Source organism: Cervus canadensis, chromosome 10 (assembly GCF_019320065.1).
Source record: "Cervus canadensis isolate Bull #8, Minnesota chromosome 10, ASM1932006v1, whole genome shotgun sequence".
NCBI lineage: Eukaryota > Metazoa > Chordata > Mammalia > Artiodactyla > Cervidae > Cervus > Cervus canadensis.
The window spans coordinates 9,438,169-9,458,200 of record NC_057395.1 but is presented as its reverse complement, the minus strand read 5'-3'; the positions used below and the strand labels follow the sequence as shown (position 1 = coordinate 9,458,200).

The 20,032-nt window shown below is 39.4% G+C and overlaps 2 protein-coding genes across 3 annotated transcripts in view; both read left to right on the top strand.

The window, feature by feature from the left end:
* LOC122447855 (ankyrin repeat domain-containing protein 26-like) overlaps positions 1–20,032 on the top strand; it is a 933,540-nt gene that overhangs the window by 741,104 nt on the left and 172,404 nt on the right. The gene's annotated exons all lie outside the window — the stretch shown is intronic.
* LOC122447854 (ankyrin repeat domain-containing protein 26-like) overlaps positions 1–20,032 on the top strand; it is a 234,494-nt gene that overhangs the window by 190,472 nt on the left and 23,990 nt on the right. The window contains exons 11-19 of the mRNA XM_043478536.1: positions 2,758–2,854; positions 5,447–5,475; positions 5,570–5,642; positions 8,004–8,252; positions 9,295–9,377; positions 13,990–14,141; positions 14,420–14,476; positions 15,616–15,786; positions 17,587–17,620. Coding sequence (XP_043334471.1) covers positions 2,758–2,854; positions 5,447–5,475; positions 5,570–5,642; positions 8,004–8,252; positions 9,295–9,377; positions 13,990–14,141; positions 14,420–14,476; positions 15,616–15,786; positions 17,587–17,620 — 945 coding nt within the window. The remainder of the gene's footprint in view (positions 1–2,757; positions 2,855–5,446; positions 5,476–5,569; positions 5,643–8,003; positions 8,253–9,294; positions 9,378–13,989; positions 14,142–14,419; positions 14,477–15,615; positions 15,787–17,586; positions 17,621–20,032) is intronic.

Genomic DNA, 20,032 nt, shown 5'->3' with positions numbered 1-20,032 from the left:
GATGTCAACCATCCAGAATCCCAAGAAGTTTTGGTTAGTGACTGGGTGCGTGCTTGCAGTTTGGTAGAGGATGCCTCTCTGGGGCCGAGTTTGCCCCTTTCCAGCTCTGGCTGCCCGCCTCCTGCCTCCCTGCCTCCGGCGGGGGATGAGCCGATCTGCAGTGGGCTAGCTCTCCTCTGGTATTCACTCAGTCCTTTGTTCTGTGAGCGGGCCTGGCAGTGCCTTAGTTTAGGGCTTTTTGCGAGATAGTTCTCTCTCTCTCTTTTTTCCCCCTCTCTCTCTGGCTGTCCTACAGTTTAGGTTGCTGTCTCATGTTAGTTCCCTCAGATTGCTCTCAGGGCATTCAGGCCTGGTCCTCAACATAAGCAGTGCAGCCCCCCTTGCTGGTGGCGGATGCGAGCACTGGGAGTTGCCGTTAGGCACGTAATCTGTGGGGTTTATTTATTTATTTATTTTTCCTCCTGGTTACGTTGCCCTCTGACATTCCAAATCTCCCCACAGACCCGCCGGTGAGAGTGTTTCCTGATGTTTGGAAACTTCTCCTCTTTTAAGACTCCCTTCCTGGGATGGATCTCCATCCCTACCTCTTGTGTCTCTCTTTTTATCTTTTATATTTTGTCCTACCTCCTTTCAAAGACAATGGGCTGACTTTCTGGGTGCCTGATGTTCTCTGCCAGCATTCAGAAGTTGTTTTCTGGAGTTTGCTCAGCATTCAAATGATCTTTTGATGAATTTGTGAGGCAGAAAGTGGTCTCCCCGTCCTATTCCTCTGGCATCTTAGAACCGCCCCCCATGTTATTTTTAAGAAACTTTATTAATTTCAGTGTTTATAGATGTTAAATTACCATGTCAATTCTTTGTTATACATGTGAAACTAACATGTAAATTCTTCCATATCAGAAAGTTAGTCATTGTGGTTACTTGATTTTTTTAGTTTGTTCTTTCTTTCCTGATGTGATTATTGAGTCCTGCTTGATCATCATAAATGTATTTGAAAACTTTTAAACCTTCAACGTGGATAATCATCGTTTTACTCCTTTTTTTTTTTTTATGTCTAGATCATTCCTTTCGTCTTTACCTGCCATTCCAGAAGACATAGATAGGAAATTAGAGTCGTCAGTGTGCTGTTTACAGGGAAAGAAACAGTCAACCATGTGAATGTTCAAATAGGGTTGTTAAAAATTCATTTATTCTTAACTGAAGGATAATTGCTTCCCAGAATTTTGTTGTTTTCTGTCAGACATCAACAAGAATCAGCCATAGGTACACCCACGTCCACTCCCTCCCAAACCCCCCTCCATCTCCCTCTCCATCCCACCCTTCTAGATTGTTGCAGAGCCCCTCTTGAGTTCCCTGAGTGATAGAGCAAATTCCCATTGGCTATCTATTTTACAGATGGAATTGTAAGTTTCCATGTTATTCTTTCCATCCATCTCACCCTCTCGCCTCTTCCCCTTCCCCCGTGCCTATAAGTGTTTTCTCTGTCTGTTTCTCCAAGGCTGCCCTGCAAATAAATTCATCAGTACTATCTTTCTAGATTCCACACATATGCATTAGTATATGATATTTATATATCTCTTTCTGACTTACCTCACTATGTATAATAGGCTCTAGGTTCATCCACCTCATTAGAACTGACTCAAATGTGTTCCTTTCTACAGCTGAGTAATGTTCCTTTGTATATATGTACCACCACATCTTCATCCATTCATCTGTCAATGGCCATCTAAGTTGCTTCCATGTTCTAGCTATCATAAATAGCACTGCAATGAAAATTGGAGTGCATGTGTCTTTTCCATTTTGGTTTCGTCAGGGTATACTCCTGGCAGTGGGATTGCTGGGTCATATGGTGGTTTTAATCCTAGTTTCTGAAGGAATCTGCATACCGTCTTCCATAGTGGTTGTATCAATTTACCTTTCCACCAGCAGCCTCCACACCCTCTCCACCATTCATTGTTTGTAGACTTTTTGATGATGGCCATTCTGACTGGTGTGAGGTGGTATCTCATTGTGGCTGAGTGGTAAAGAATCGGCCTGCAGTGGGAGACCTGGCTTTGATCCCTGAGTTGGGAAGGAAGGCATGGCAACCCACTCCAGTATTCTTGCCTGGAGAATCCAATGGACAGGGGAGCCTGGCAGGGTTCAGTCCATAGGGTGGCACAGAGTCGGACACGACTGAAGCGACTAAGCAACAGCAGCAACAGCAGACTTTTGGATGATGGCCATTCTGACTGGTGTGAGGTGGTATCTCATTGTAGATTTGATTTTCATTTCCATTGTGATTTTTTACCACAAGATAGTGCGTGAAGCTTGAAGGTATTACTACATTTGGATTGTCAAGTTGATCTGCAAGGAACATTTCAGGAGAAGCAAAAGCATGGGAAATAGTAATAAATATGTGGGGTTATAATAACAGCAGTTAGCTTTAGTGATGTTTCAATAAGTGCAAAGCATTTTGGATAGCTTACGTAGCACGTGCAGAGTATCTTTATGGCAGCCGTACTTGAAGTAACATAAAGTAATGGTGCCCTGTTTGAAGGTGGCAGCTATGGAAGGAGATAAGAAGGGGCTGATCTCTTAGATGCGGCAGCCACTGCCTGGTGATGCAGCACCGTGTTTGAATTCAGCATCCTGGTCCTGTCACATAGCAACTGTGGGATCTTGGCAAAATCTGTCTTAACCGGGTTAAAAGTAGGGTACTTTCTTCGAAAGGGATTAGGAACTCTTCATGCAACCCATTGTTATCATTCATTCTAGCAGAGTGTCTCTGAGAGCCTTCCACAGAAGTATGTGGGTCATTTACCTGGAACTGCTGGTCAAAGAGGAAAAAAGACATTAAATGGACAAATAGAAGGTAAGAACTGTATTTTACAGAAAAATTATTTGACAGAATGTTGATTGAAAACGGGAATGCTGATATACTCTAATAGGCAAAGAAAATCACCTGTCAGTGAGAAAAAAGATGAGAAAAGGAGGGCAATCGTGCATCTTACCAGGTGTCTACCACAGATTACCGTGAGAATCCAGTTTAAGAAACTAAATTACTAGTTTTTAGACTTACTTCATGGTCCAGTGTTTAAGACTTTGTCCGGTTAAGACTCTCCAATTCAGGCGGTGCAGTTTCAATCCCTGGTCAGGGAATTAAGATCCCATGTGACACATGACCAAAAGGAAATTATTAGTTCTATTTCAGGATAACTCTACGACCTAAGGAAGGTCAAGAAATAAGAGGCAAGAGGGAATGAAAGATGAGAGAGGCAGAGGGTACGGGGAGGAAATGAGCAAAAGGAAGCACGGATCTGTGGGGGAAGGTGGAATAAGTAATGAGGGTCCTTAGATAAAGGGAGAGTATTTGACATGGACGATGGATTTGAAGTGAGCGTCCGACACCAAAACTTGTCAGGGAAGAACTGCAAAATTCTGCCCCCCTCTTCCTGTTGTACTCGTTATTAGGAAGACATTCAGAACTGACGTCTCCAGGCATGCAGAGCTGTGTTTTATCTTCTGTGGAGTGCGGGCATAGGAGTTCAGCTGTAAACGTGTGCAAATTGATGTCATATGAAATGTTGGTGCTTTCTAGGATGGTGTCACATGGGACAAAACAAGAGAGCTGGAAAGAAGGAGAGAGCAGGGGGCGTGATGGGGAGACCAAGGAACCCACAGCCTCATAGAGAGCTCACTGGAAGGTTTCCATCTTCTAATGCCATTTCAGTTTCGGGGGAAGTGTTTGCATGAGGAAACAGAGGCTGCGATTTCAGGAGCATGAATTAAGTTGAAGTCATGTAGAAGCAGACTTTGTGTAGACCAGAGTTTCTCAAGTTTTAATTAGTCACTTGGGGACCATGTGTGAAGTGCACATGCTGAGCAGGAAATCTGAGATTCTGTGTTTCTAACAAGCTCTCCAAGTAGCAAGGGTGTAGCCTTGCCTTTAGAGAAATCTGGAAGAAGAGCATTGGATAGTGCAGGACATAACAGGATCAAGGAAAAGCATTATTTTATGTTTCTTTCTGAGCGTGTTTATAGCCAGAGGGAAGCAAAGAGTTGAAGTAGCAGTTATAGGTGTAAGATACCATTGCTAAGCAAAGAGGGAGAAAGACATGGTAGGGATGATCCATAGAAAGGATGTCAAGGGGGAAGATTTAAGTCCACAGATCCAGAGATGACCATTTAGAGAGGAGAGAATCTAGTGAAAGGACAAAGGGAGGTAAGCACGGCCTTAGGGAGGTGAGTTTGGAGTTGATGAGGACACTTGAGAGAGCTCCTTCTAGGTGACTTCAGTGTATTTACCCTGAAAAGAGATAAGATCATTATTGCTCCAGAGAATCCTGGAGGTGGGAGGGGGTGCTAGAAGTGGGGGAAACCGCAGCCCCTCCGAGTAACTCTTAGGCATCAAAGATATATGTTGTACTGGTATTTGTTATTCAAATTAGACTAATTTGAAAAAGGAGGCATTGAGTTCTTTTTTTAAAAAGATAGCTGATTTTTTGAAAGTTGTTTCATAGAAATCCTTTGAAGCATTACCATGATGTACCAAACCAAACTAAATTTTGAAGCCAAACAGATTAATAGGGTTCATTCCCTAAATGCTAGAAATACTTTTAATAAATACTACACTGATTTTGAAACATGCAAGATTTTTAATTTCTAATAATTCTGTGGCAATTCAATGTATTCTTACCTTTTTGATAATTGTATTTCAATATTGAGAATTGATTATACATTATTTCCTAGATGTGTCTTATAAACTTTCTTGCATGAGTGGATCGAGAAACTTTAAGATGGCTAAACTAGAAGAGCCAAGACATGTAGGCATGCCAGTAGCCCTCGTGGGGAAAAAACACAAATATTTTTATGAGCCATTTTTCCACAAGTGTATATCCAGGCTAATCAGTCCATTACCCTGTCTTTGATGAGAAATGAATTATACATTCTGGTGAACTGTCATCCCAAGTGTGCACTTCTTAAATGAATGGACAGATTGAAGAACATGATAAATACTTATCATGTAATGGTGTAAATGATAACTGCCATGTTGCATTCAAGATATGCTGTTGCATTTTACCATCAGCTTTCACGTTTATCTTCTTGGGTTCATGACTTGCTCCTTTAATTAAGATCCATTTTCTCCTCATCAGTCAGCATGTTCACATTGGTCTATGTGCACGTTAATGTTTTATAAAGCCATTGAAAACGTAATGTTACTTTTGAAATCTTAACTGCACATTTTGGTGAACCTGTATTCCTATTTTTTCTTCACTATCTTTAGTGGATTCATATGTCTGTCTTGCCAGTGTGCTAAGATCCCCCTAAAAACAAGACACCAAAACTGAATGTATTCAGTGCCAAGGCAGAGCGTGAGGATTCTGCTCGGTTCTAAGTCTGCATGAATGTACAGCTGGCTTTCATATTTACATGTGATTAACTCTATGTCCCATTTTCCTTTTAGAGTCTCCTGAGAAATATCCTAATGTGAAGGTAAAAACGTTTATGCTGTTATCTTGAATTATGAACTGTGGATTGTATCATATGTACATTGTTTATTAATCAACTTGTTTCCAAACCCATTCAGCAGGCCGTTGGAGTGAAAGATTCTGTTCCTGATAAAGCAGTCAGAATGAAGGGTGCACAAACATCTAATTCAGGTAAATTTTGCAATACACACTTAACTCTGGTTCCTGCATTGCAAACTGTCGCTTTACCGTTGAGCCATCAGGGAAGTCCCTTCTGGAAAGAGGGACACTGAAATATTTGAAATGCTAGCTCTTCATACTCCTAACTTCCTGTTGCAAATTTAATTGAAGAATTGGACATACATACGGCAAATGTTATTGTTGGTATCCATGTTTTAAAAGAAAAGATGTTTACAAGCATATGAACAAGAAATGTTTGAAATGTAAGCTAGAACTCAAGATGTTTCTGTATATGTTTCGTTATCCATTAAATTCTCAGTTTGGAATCTCTATACCCTCAGGAATTCTCAGCGATTAATTATTAGACCCTAAGATTTTCCAGTGTCCAAAAATGCTTATTTGAACTCTGACCTTTCCCTAGAGTAAAGCTTCAATTGCTAATATGTCAGTTGTATTTCAGCTTATAATTATTTCATTTTAGTGTTGTTACACAAATGAATGTAGGCCAAGCAGATGTTTTGATTAGCAGACTGTATGTGTGTGTGTTTGTGTTGTCTTTGATTATTAGAAGTAGGAGAAGTAATCATGCCTTAGATTCGATAGACATAATCTTTCAAAACAGGGATTCTGAAAGTTTTTGGCTTTAGGATCCTTTTATACTTCTAAAAATTATTGAGAATTCCAAGGAACTTTGTTTATTATTGTTCACTGTATTGGAAAATAAAACAGAAAAACTAGAATACAAGCACATACCATCATAGTTGCTAATTCCATTAGTCCTAAGTGTTATGATATCACCTATCGTGTCTATGAAGAATGCCACTCTGCCCGCAGAACAGCATGAGAATGGAGGAAACGTTTAGTGTTGTGAAAAGAGTTCTGACCTCTTGGACCCCCTGACCCGTCGGGTCTCTGGACTTCAGCGATTCTGAGGGAACACCTGAGAACCACTGTTTTAAACCATTGAAGTGGCTGGGTATAAAATGATAAAGGGGCCCTTGTGTTGACACAGGGTTTTAAGTTTCACTATTACATTTCTTACTTGTTTCTTTGACTTCTGTTCAGAAATTCAGATCTAACAGTTTTAGCTTTTTGTGGTGTATTCATTCCTGTCTCATGGCCCTCTGTGCTCTTTGGATCCAGTGTGGTCCTAGACTTACCTATTTTCACATGGAAACAATTAGTCACACACAAGGCTATCATTTCTTATATAAGTTTATGATGTTTTTGTTTAGTCGCTAGGTAGTGTTCAACCACTGCGACCTCATGGACTGTAGCCTGCCGGGATCCTCTGTCCCAGAGATTTTGCAGGCCAGAGGCAAGCGTACTGGAGTGGGTTGCCATTTCCTTCTCCAGGGTATGATGTTTCTCCAAGTCTTTAAAAATGAGTTCTGAAGATATATGTACATTGAGGAAAGACCGTCTCATTGAAATTGAAGTAGTTGTTGACGGTGGTGGTGTTCAGTCGCTAAGTCGCGCCCGACTCTTTGTGACCCCATGGACTGCAGCCAGGCCTCTCTGTTCCTCACCATCTCCCGGAGTTCGCCCAAGTTCATGTCCATTGAATCAGTGATGCTGTCCAACCATCTCATCCTCTGCTGCCCCCTTCTCTTCTTGCCCATCTCTTCTCATCCATCAGGTGCTTTTCTAGTGAGCCAGCTGTTCACATCAGGTGCACAGAGTATTGAAGCTTCAGCTTCAGCATCAGTCCTTCCAATGAATATTCAGGATTGATCTCCCTTAGGATTGACTGGTTTGATCTCTTGGCTGTCCAGGGTTCTCTAAAGAGTCTCTCCAGCACCACAATTTGAAAGCATCCATTCTGTGGCACTCAGTCTTCTTTATGGTCCAACTCTCACACGTGACTACTGAAAAAACCAGACCTTTGACTTTACGGACCTTTGTCAGCAAAGTGATGTCTTTGCTTTTTAATATGTTGTCTAGGTTTCTACCATTAATTAAAGTAGTACCATTCATTCAAAGTGTTTTTAAAACCGTGGCCTCTAGAACACACAATATCATCATGCAAAATTAAATGTAAAATAAATTAGAGATAAATTTTGTTAATAAAATATTTGTATGTTGAAGGAAAATAGTAATAAAGTTCTTATGAAATACAGAGTATGTAATAAAGATTGAGTGAATCAAAGTAATACTAGAAAATTGAAAAGTAGAAGAAATGAGACATGCTAGTTCACATCTCTTCATGAATGACAGTGACATGAAAGGTAGAGTCACCTCTAAAGGGTAGTGAGTTTGAGGGGAAGGAGGATGTGGAACTGATTCTCTGAAGAAAGACTTTGTACGAGGTAGTCAGAGTTGTGTTCTTACTCAGATCCTGATAGATGGAGACTTTGTCTTCACATTTTTCAGACTGGGATTCGACTAGTTTGAGCCTCAATAGTGAGACTTGTCAAAGAGCCGGGCATTTGAAAGTTGATGATCGGCGTCCGTTGGTGTCCCAACCGGTGACCAAAAATCAGTCAGCACCCACAGAACTCGGACAGAAGACCGCAACAGATAAAGAAAAGATGAAAAAGGCAGCGATGTTTCTGGTAGGGAATTCCATGCCCCATCACCCGGGCCAGTCTCCGCTGCCAGAAAACAGAGAAAGCAGACAAGGTAATGCAGAAGCCCAGGGCACTCAGCCGTGCGCCACCTGGGCACAGCCTTGCCATCATTCTGACGGATCTGGATTCGATTTTGTGGCAAAACCTGCCTGTGCTGACTCCTTTTATGCAAGCTACAGCCAAACAGTACCTCTTAGCAAGGTGTCTGCATTCTCCCTCTGACCATAGGAGTATAATAAATAACAAAGAGAGTTTGGAGGAAGCAAGTTTGTTTAGGCTAGTATTTAGCATACATCTGAGAGTGGGTAGCAGGATTCTATTTAGAACTCTGGGACTCTTTGTGAGATCTAGGTAGACAATTATTGAAAAAAAATAAAGACCATTTATACTAAGGTGATTTTTAACAGCTTGTCCTCTGCAGTCTAGAAGCCAAGAGGATAGACATGGGAAGAAATAATTCACAGTTTAGATGTATATCAATCGCTGGAGAAGTCTATAAAGATACACTAGAAAAATCTTTAAAGTACTAAGGTAGCTACAAGGAAAGAGAGACCTATTTATCTGGGGAAAGATAGCTGTAATCAAGGGCAACTTCACAAAGCAGGTTGAGTCTTAAAAGATAAAAAGTAAATTGTCAGAAGAGCACAGGGAAGCATTTCAGATAAAGGAATTGATAAAAGCATGAAAGTAAGAGGAATTTGTAAACTAAGAATAATAATGTAGTTGAAGCTTGGCATGTTGTTAAAAAGGTACTGTGGTGAAGTAGAGAAGAGAATATACAGTGACTTTATATGTCTGCCCTGTATTTTGAAATTCTGTTTGGTTTCTGCTTGTTTTTTTCACCGATGCTTGGATGAATTCATGAATGAATCTTTGAGGTGTTTGTGTGCCTGTATCCTGGTGACATCTGGTGTTTCCCAAATGGTTTGTTGAAGTTTTTGATCATTGGAAGTATTTCTTAAACAAGTAAATATTCATCTGAAGATAAATTTCGACTTAAGCTGTCATTTGGTACAATGTTTTAAATCTGTCTTTTAAATAAAGATTATGTTTTTTGGCTAAATATTCTTAAGTAATTTTAACTAAACATGCAGATTTGTCAGGAGAACTAGACGTGGAAGTGATATTGGAGGAAGAACAAGAAAAACTTCCTGGAAATGAAAATAACCATTCACAGGTAAGGAAAACTATAAATTTAAATTTCTGGTTTAATACCATTTTCTACGCTTTACCAACACAATACAGTGTGTAACAGAGTCCATAACACATAAAATCGCCTTTCAAAATTACCCTTTTAGAGTTGATAGATAATAATTTAATAATTTTACTTTTTTTTAATGTAGTAGTTTTTATATTATTTAATATAATAAGTTAATTTAATAGTTTAATAGTTTTTACAGCACTTTAATTATACAATTTAAAATACTGTTAGAATCTATTATAATTTATAGCTCGTCTTTGGAATTGAGGGAAAAAAATTTCCTGACTTGTTTACTTCTTCCATTTTTATAACTTCATTACATGATTAAGAAGGTGATATCAAAGACTGAATCGTAAGATTAAGCAGTTGAAATTGTGAACAATATGATGGCCCCTGACCTAGATACATGTAAAGAGAAATCATTCCCAGTGGCTCAAGGTTTTCCATTGAAATCGCCAGTCACTGACGTCAAGATGAAAGATTCATTCTGCCTGTGATCTCGGCATAATTGACTTAGGGAAGAACATTCAGGGAGAGAGTGGGGTCATAGAATCAACCCAGTTGCCTATTAAGAGAATCGAACCTTCTCGATTGGACTTTTGTTTTTAGTGTACAAATCATAACCTTCTAATAGTTCATTTCAGGGTGGGAAATCAGTAGCTATAACTAAAAATGCTTTATCCACTTTCTTTGGCGGATATTAGAACATAATATAACTGAATGTTGGGGCTTCCTGGGTAGCTCATCTGGTAAAGAATCTGCCTGCAGTGCAGGAGACCCCGTTTCAATTCCTGGGTCGAGAAATTTCCCTGGAGAGGGGATAGGGTACCCACTCCAGTATTGTCGGGCTTCCCTGGCGGCTCAGACAGTAAAGAATCCGCCTACAATGTGGGAGACCTGGGTTCGATCCCTGGGTTGGGAAGGCATGGATTGAGGAGGGCGTGGCAACCCACTGAAGTCTTCTTGCTTGGAGAATCCCCATGGACAGAGGAGCCTGGTGGACTACAGTCCTTGGGGTCGCAACAAGTCAGACACGACTTAGCACACACATAACTGAATGTAAGCAGGCAATATGTATTGATGTATAGCACTATCATCATATATAATTTACATGAAAATTTAGGAATTGGTTCCTCTTTCTGATTAGTGTTCATTGATTTTGGCTCCTGGTCATATAAAGTTTGTCTGTTCTCCAGATATTAGTCCTTAAAAAAGAAAACCAAAAACCTTAACAGACATGCTGTAGGGACTCCCCATATATGGTATCCTGAGGTGAACTATTTTTAAGGGAAGAAGCATTTATAACATTAAAAATCATCTAATTCATTTTTGGTAGATTTAACATGTATGAATTGTTTAATTCAGTCAAACAGTGACAACATTGGGTTTGTGAGTTAATGTTTTTCTCCTATTTTCCGGTAAGGCAAGTTATTTTTCACTTCTTAGTTGTGATCTGGTGATTTGTGAGTAGTTACATATAAATTAAGAAGTTTAACAGTGAAATTTTAATGATTTTCTGATTTTTCTTTACCCATACTGGATTAGCTAAGGATTATATTATTTTGCACACATGTACCCTGACAGAAAAGACACCTGAAAATCAAATCAACCCAATTAATCTTCCACTTTTGCAGCTGGCAAAAATTGCCTCAAGCACCAGAAATGAATAAGGAATGTGGTAGACAGGACAGATCTGTATGTTCAGGGCCTCCTTGTGTGGAGAAGTGTGAGAAAATGAGGATCAAACAAGGCAAATTAGAATGGAAAGAGAAGTTAAAACCATCAGAAATGACTTAGAGCAGAAGTTAGGTGAAATTTGTGAGAAATACAAAATTATCGTCTGTCCTAAGGAGGAGGCACTACATGGTCACCTTAAAGAAGGAGCAAACAGAAAGGAAATACCTCCTAACATGACAAATAATATACCTGATTGTGGGGAGAAAGATGCATTTGGAGCATCTGTCTCTCTAGTATTCCAAGTATGCCCTGAACAAAAAGAACCCAGTCTCGAAAATGGTTTTTCTTCGCATGAACTATGGGTCCCCGGATACGCTTGTCAGTCATCTTCCAAGCTTTGTTTCAGTGAAAATAAAATAGACCTTGAAAGTGATAAACTAGATATTGAACATGTGTTTATCAAAAATGAGGAGAGTTTTTATAATGATGCAGAAAATAAAAAAGTAGGGGACCAGGTAGTTACATTTGAAGTGAAAGGTGACCAAGAGTTTGATATGCAAATATCAGACAATATGAGGCAAAATCCCACGAATCGGAAATTAGACATTGGACAGACACGTCAGTCTACTCTGTGGCTTGTCTGCTCCGGTAAGATGAAACACATAATTCAAATAAAAAGTCACGGTACTCCTGCTGTCGTGAAAAATACTGATAAGAAAAGCAAGCCAATACAGGACTGGTTCCAGAAGCTACTGCATGCAGGTAACTGCAGTGCTAGTGATGACAAAAGCGTGGAACCCGAATTTGAAAATGAAAATTCTTCTCCACCGAATAGTCACAGAGCATCCAAAGTGTATCTAAGTGAAGAATGACAGAAGGATATGCAGAGGTTTAAGGATGAAATAGACATGTTACAAGTAGTGTTGTTAGCTTTGGAAAAAGAGAAAATTCAGCTTGCAAAGCAGGTAAAGGTTCATTTGCTCTTGCTTTGGTTTTTCCCTTTCTGGATGATCTGGTCCATTTTGATTTTCTGCTTATGAATAAATTGGGGTCATCTAAATAGGTAATTGTGTAGAAATAGATTATTTCTGCCATCCAAATAATAGGAATTCAGGAAACTGTTTTCATAGCTTTTGTCCTTCAATCAATCTAATTCTGTCTCTGTCAGTCTTTCATGTGGACTGGGAAACTCATTTAGCTCCATACCGTGTGACCTTCTGAGCCAGAATAAGCACCAAGGAAAGTGTTTAAGGAGTATGATCTACTAGGGTTTTGCAGTTGTTGTTGTTGTTTTGTTTGTTTAACTCTGTTGGATTAAATATAAGTTGTATTTCCACAGAATGGGAAGAAAGCAGAAACGGAGAGAAGGGACATGAACACGTGTCCCCTCTAATCTCCTCATTGTGGTTGAATATGTGTGATCTCCTCTGCTTTCCGCAGTCCCTGGGCACTTAGATGTCCAACATGGCCACTTGAGGATGTTTTTAATAACAAATACATGCACTCCCACATATGCTTTAATCACCACTCGCAGATGTTTCCTTTGAGAGAGACCGCTTCACTATGTTGTTTACTAAAATGTAGTAAGTTTTGACATGTGTGATTTTGTCACATAGGTAGTATGTGTGTGTGTGAGAGTTGGTTAGTCGTGTCTGACTCCTTGCGACCCCATGGACTGTAGCTGGCCAGGCTGCCCTGTCCACGGATTTCTCCAGGCCAGAATATCATTGGAGTGGATAGCCATTCCCTTCTCCACGGATCTTCCCAACCCAGGGATTGAAGCCAGGTCTCCTGCATTGAAAGCAGATTCTTTAACATCTGAGCCACCAGGGAAGCCCATAGATAGTATAATAAACTCTCAGCAAAAAAAAGAAAAAAAATCAAGTGTTTCTCTCCAAAGGAAAAACTGAGGTTTGAGATGCTGTGAGATTTTTCTTTCTTCAGTAGTAGGTTTTTAAACGTGCTTGCTCTGCTGTGTAAGACAAAAAACGAGAAAAATGTAGCTATTCTCCTTTAAAGAAAAAGGAGAATGAACCCTACCCCCAATTAACGAATTAAATTACTTTGCCAAAGTCACGCATTTCACTTCCCTGATTCATTTGAGGAATTCATTTGGTAATTTTATCAGATTCAAGATGACAGAATTGTATCATCTCTTTTGGTGCCATAAAATGTTAGGGAATGCCCCTTCAGGGGCTTTGAACAAATCATTTAACCTTTTTTGATTTTAAAGCTGCTATTGGTAAAATAGTGGGGCAAAGATAGATAGTTATTTCTATACCGTCTAGCTATAAAATTGGATGGTTATTGACTGTGGAATTGGGAAGCATTCCTTATATTCCAGAATTCCACACTAACTAACACCTCCTCAGTTTCATTCTGCTCCTTGTGTTTTGGTAAACTTTTGGTCCTATATTTCAGGGAACACCATCAGGTTTTTTGCTGTCTCCTGGATCCAAGTGAAAAAAGAATGGGAAAAGGCAGTGGGGAAAGAATAGCTTTAGTGCAGAAAGAAGAAAGCTTCTTTTCTGTTTCTGAGGCACTAAGGTGTCACATCCTCTACCTCTCACTGTTCAGTGGAAAATCCAGCTGGTAAAGACCGAAGAGGACATGTGTGATGTGTTTTTATTTCTCCTATCTCTGCCAGTCAGATGGGGAAGACTGGATGTGAATAATTGTATCTTATTAAGAAAGCCTTTCTTGAAATTTTGGGAATTTTGTTTTTTTTCCCTCAAAGAGAAAGAAGCACATTTTACAAAACTTTCAGTGACTTGTGATAAAATTAATGTAAGCACGAAAGTATTTTTATCACTTCAAATCCAGGCAAATGCTGAGTCAAATAATAAATTGAAAACAGAGTCTTTAGAATTAAGCAATAGCAATTATTCTTCGTGTCAAACTTTCATTAAAGGTGGAAGAAGAAAAGAAGCACCAAAGTAGTGAAGTGGAAGTATCAGACAACGTATGCGATGCTGCTGATGAGAGTCGATTGATTCAGCAGAGAAAGAGTGGAGGAAATAACGAGCAGGAGTTTCCTGCTATGGAGAATAAAGGTTCTGATGGGTAAGCCTATATCAGTATTTAACAGTAGGTCATTTGTTATTTTCCTGTAAAATGATTTCTAACTTGAGCTAATGTTTGTGATTTACGAATTTTATATTTTACTAGGGATATAGTTATTTTGAATACTCTTATCCTTTAGCCTTAATACTAGTTACTTTGTTAACATACCACCATGTTACATATTAGAGTATTCTGGATTTGACTGCATACTTGCCTTAACCAGTGTGTTGTATATTTAAATTTATTTTATGTCACTAATGAGCATCCTTTCATTTCAGTTTGAGGACTTCTTTCAGCATTTATGAGGCGAGACTAGTGGTGATGAACTCCCTCAGGTTTGCTCTGTCTGGGAAAGTTTTTGTTTCTCCTTCATTTCTTAAAGACAACTTTTCTGGATCGAGTCCTCTTGGTTGGCAGTTTTCTCCTCCTAGCACTTTGAGTGTGTCCATGGATGGAGGCCAAATTGTTGTTGGTGGCAGGAGAACTGATGAGGCACCTGCCTTTCATCCATGATGCTGACGTCACCCCATCATGTGGGTGGTTTACAAGTAAACTGCCCCCCGCCCCACTAAATTTGATTTCTTCTTTCACGGTGGATGTGCCACATGTCATTTTAAAAACCATCTAAATTAAGTGTTACTTTTTTCTTTGAGGTTCTTTTTTTTCTTTCTTTTTTTTTTTTGGTAATTTCTTTGGCTGCACTGGTTCCTTACAGCTGCAGTGCTTGGGCTTCTCATTGTGGTGGCTTCTCTTGATGCTGAGCGTGGGCTCTAGGGTGCTGGCTTCAGTGGTGGTGAAGCACAGGATTCATTGCTCTGCGTGAGGCATGTGCTGTCTTCCCTGACCATGGATCGAACCTGTGCCCCCTGCATGAGCCGGCAGATTCCTAAGCCCTGGAGTACCAGGGAAATTCCTAGATTAAACATTACTGTTTTTAAAAGCAAAGAATTATATATAGGGTAAATCTAATCATGACTCCCATGTCTAAGAATCATTGTGCTTAGCCAGTGGACTCGAGGTTTTCAGTGTAGCCCTTGAGGTTCTTCCCAATGTCTTTCCAGATGCATCTCTCTACTTTCTTTCATGTGTTTTGTACTTTTCCTTCCAGGTTTCTAGGAAACAACCCCAGATGCCATGTGCCTGATCTGTGTACTCACATTCTAATCTCCCAGTAGAATGATTTCTTGCTTTTCTCTTCCTTTTGACCTCCTCTCTTCACTTCTTCCATAAAGTCTTCCTTATTTCACTTACCACTTTCATATGTCAACTCTTACATATCATATTGTATCATAATTGTATATCTGTGTTTGAAGGAAGAATTTGTTTTCTTGCATATGGTTGATACTTCATAACTGTTTTGTGAATTATCAATGATTTAAGACGGGTAAGAGTTGGAATTTTACAAGAATTGTTTTTTTATTCTTTATTAGTCGAATTATTTGAAAACATTGACTTTTTTGTGGATTTTTTAAAGTAGCAATCCTGGGAAGCCCAGGAAGGAGATAGAGAAAAAGAACAATGACAAATGGACACCAGAAGAATGTGTGATTGCACCAGTATTTGAAAAGACCAGTTCACTGGCTGATGGTCTGCTGCACGTGAACGATGACAGCATTTTAAGGAAAGTGGATCAAGATGACAGCAGGTAACATGGACAAATTCTTTATTTCTGGGGGAAGAAATATTAGCACTGAATACTTCTTCTGGAAATAGAGCAGCATAATATAGATTACAGGCCAAGAGAAGAGAATCCTCAACTCTACTGGATGAACGCGGCAGAAAGGTGAAGGAGAGGGCCCTTGCCTTTGGCCGGAAGTCGTTTCAGTAGAGTCCACTTGGAAGCTGGACTGCAGTGAATTCACGTAAACAGCTCCGTAGGGAATATTTCCTGGGCCAGGAATGGAGACCTGGATGGTAACTGAAGAGGAATGTGGAGTTGAAAGGAGTTTCTTGTTTCATGTTAAGAGGGGAGCTTGTAGATATGTATGCTGTTGGAAATGAGCCAGCGGAGGAAGTGTCTATTGAGTTTAATCTTACCTGCATTTCCAATATTGGGAAGCTTATTGATTGTATGACATTGTCTTTAAACTATTACAATAAATTAATTGTACATTATTATTATTGTACATGATTATTATGTACATATGTACTTCTGTTCATATGTAGTTTTTGGTAAGGGCTTGTTCATTGGCTCTGAAGTGTAATATTCTTATGTAAATGAATATGTAGATGATTACTTAAGTTAATTCTATCATGCATAGATTTTAAAACATTATATAATCATGAATTTACAAATACTTAGGTTATACTGAATAGGATTTAATCATTCCTTGTTGATTCTAGTTGATTCTAGTTGATCCTCGTGGGTAGCTATGATTTTGTAAGGTACTCTGAAACATCACATCATATTAACTTCATAGTTGTTTATAGCTTGCAGAGAAAAGGGGAGGATTTTGTTTATTTTCAATAGAAACAATTCACAATCTTTTACAGTTTATTACTTTGGATGATAAAGATCTAAATGACAAAAACCATGCTTCCTGTACTAAAAGTGTCGTTAACACATATTATGTGCTCAGCAAGTGTATGTCAGATGCATAAAGAAACAGCAGAATGAAAAAAAAAAAATAGAAATAGCAGAATGGTTGCATGAATGTATATTGATGAGTTTCTTTACAAAAATCAAATCCTTCTTGAAAGTAGATTTCCAATATTGCCTACATCTAGTCTTTTTGTTTCTTAGAAATGTTTTAAGATTCAGAATTATCATTTGTAGTTATGGCTAGACATGAAATAATAATATAGATTCATTTGGTATCACGTTCCTTAAAAAGACTTTTCAATATCACTTTCTCAGCATATCTTGGAACAGCAGCATTCAGGCCGGATTTCCTGGGTTTGAATTCTGGGCTGTTGGTGAACTGCTGTGTGGTCCTGGGCACGTTCCTCAGCCTTTCTTTGCTCCATCGCTTCCTATCTAAAGAATCTAATATATTACCTCTCTCCCAGAATGATCATGAGGATTAAAATGCATAATAATGCATAGCGGTTGCATAACAAGCCCTCAGAAAGCTACTATCATGGTGATAAAAAATGGGTTTCTTTCTTATAAGGACTTAGGGAATACTTTCGAGATAGGTTTTATTGTCATAAAGGTTAGTTCTTATTAAAAATGACAACTGCAAGAAACCCTGGTAAACTGCTTCTATCACATAACGCAAGCAATGTTAGGTTTTTCCTTTTCCATTAATCTAAATTTAATCTTTTATTACTATTACAGATATATTTTCTTTGTCCTTTAATGCTACTCTTTTCTATTGTTTCATCCTTTTATAGAAATTACTTATGAATGCAAAGATGTTATATAAAAAAACAAACATTTAGGTATTGTTTATATTTTTGAGTTATTAAATTTTAGCCTGAAAAGAATCATTTTTTTTTTTAGGCCTGCAAGGAAAACAGCATATGAAAAGAAGAAGGTAAAGTAAAAAAAAAAAAAAATAACTTTAAAATATATTATCCTCTATAAAATAGTTTGTAAAAGGAATAGTGGCAACATAGAAAATCTTCCTTTCTTGAAGAGACATTTACTTTGAAAACACAATTTAGAAACTCTGTTGATAAAAACCTGTTCTTTAAAGAAGCCGCTGATTTTGCTTTGATGAATATATTTATCACCTTTGTACACTTGGTATATTTTATACATATTTTAATGCCATTGTGAAACAGTATTATTTATGTGTAGGTCAAAGACCAAATTAATTACGTGAATGACCTTGATGACTTAACTCAGTCATCTGAAACTGCTTCTGAGGATGGCGACATACTTTACTCTAAAACTTCCCCATTGCCATCTGGCAGGTGGCTGAGGGTCGTGGACCCCCTCCCTCTGTGCCCATCAGCCCTCAGTCCACCTGCCCCGTGAACAGCTCAGAGCTGGCTCCAGCTTTCCCAGCTGGGTTCTCCCTCACAGGAGAGTCCTCAAGGACAGGTGTGTTTAACTGGCGTCCTCTAGAGGTGCAGGAGTGCTCCCCGTGCATTTTTTCCAGCAGTTGGTAGAAACCAGACACTCTTGAAGTTGATTGTCCTTCCCTCTGCGGAGCTCTCCAGTGGCATCTCAGAGCAGAGGAACTCACTCGCCCACCCAATGTCCCTCTCAAACACCGACCAGGTACCATCCCCGAGGTCCTAGCAGCAGATCTCCCACAACCAAAAGCTCTCGGGAAGAGCTGGGGAAAGTAGTATTTGTCATTCAAATCCATTTGTCTACAGCAGCCAGGTAGGGACACACCATGGCCTCATCCAAGGAGAGGCCTTTAATATTTTCCATAGGAATTGACCTCAAATTTTTGCGACTGTCTCGAAGGAGCCGGGACCCTGACTGCGGTTTAGGCCAGGCAGACCGCGTGTGCTCCGCCGTCGACTGCGCTGCACACCATGTCCTTGTGCTCTGCGGGGAGCGTGTGCATCCCTCCTCACCCGCATCACCTCCGGTGTCTCAGTCAGAGTCCGCCCCTGGCTCCACTCTCGTTTCTGTAACCAGTGCCCTGTCAACGGCCTTTTCACGTCGTTTACAGTTTTTCAGCTTGTAAAAGCTGCGACATCAGTTGTAAAAATACTTTTGTACACTTTAAAAAATTGTTTCTTCGGAATGAACTTATAAAAGTCCCCCTCCCACCAAGGAAGAAAAAGTAAAAAATAAAAAAACTCTTGCTACTAACAGCAGCTATTCTGGTATTTAGTAGTGATTTCCCTTCCTTGATCATTAGGTTAATTTATCACTTCCACTGAAGGTAAGGAGGAAAAGTATAGGCAGTTCAGAGACCATACTTTGGAAGTCATTCTTGTACTTCTGAGAAAATGAACCCTCTGTTCTTTGTAGTGTGCTCCTTCAGTACCAGGAACTTTTGAAAACAGTGATAGATATGCCATAGTATGCATCTAGTGATAATTATGTTTCTCATTGTATTCCCCCATCTTACTATTTTAAACAGTATGAAGATATAATGAAAGTTACTGCAGCAGCAAACAATCTCATGATTCTCTTCTTAAGAAGAGCTCTCTAAATTTTACCTTATTTACCACTAGTGTATGTACCATGAATGAAGTAGGACGATTATTTTGTGTTGATATGTTTGTACTAGAGAAGTGACTGTGGTTTGATGTAAGAGGACTAGTAGAGTCAGAAGACCTGGTGAAAAGCCTGCAGCTTACTTCCATAGTTTTAACTTCTTCCTTTCCAGAATCATTATCGCTAATGAGTTAATTGATGTTTGTAGAAGTGCTTAGTACAGTTGTCAATAGGTATAAGTCTGTAATTGCCTATTAAAATGTTAGAAAGGTAGCATATTCTCAAGAAAGCAATTTTTTGCATGGAATTTCATCTACTTAAATATGTACAGAGCTAAGGCTCTTACTTGAAGTAGCTGTGTAGGAGCTATCAGATGCAGTGTTTTAAAGGTAGCGAGTGGTGTTGTCATGGGATTGTAGTTGATTTACAATGTTGCGTCAGTTTCAGGTGTACAGCACAGTGATTCAGACATATATGTATATGTGTGTGTATATTATGTACATGGGGCTTCCCTGCTGGCTCAGACTGTAAAGAATCCACCTGCAATGCAGGAGACCTGGGTTCAGTCCTTGGGTCGGGAAGATCCCCTGGAGGAGGAAATGGCAACCCACTCCAGTATTCTTGCCTGGAGAATCCCATGGACAGGGGAGCCTGGCGGGCTACAGTCTGTGGGGTCGTAAAGAGTTGGACATGACTGACTAACACACACACACACACACACACACACACACACACACACAGAGACATACACACATATTCCTTGTCAGATTCTTCTTGGAGAATATTAAATGCTGTTCCTTATGTTGTACAGTAGATCCTT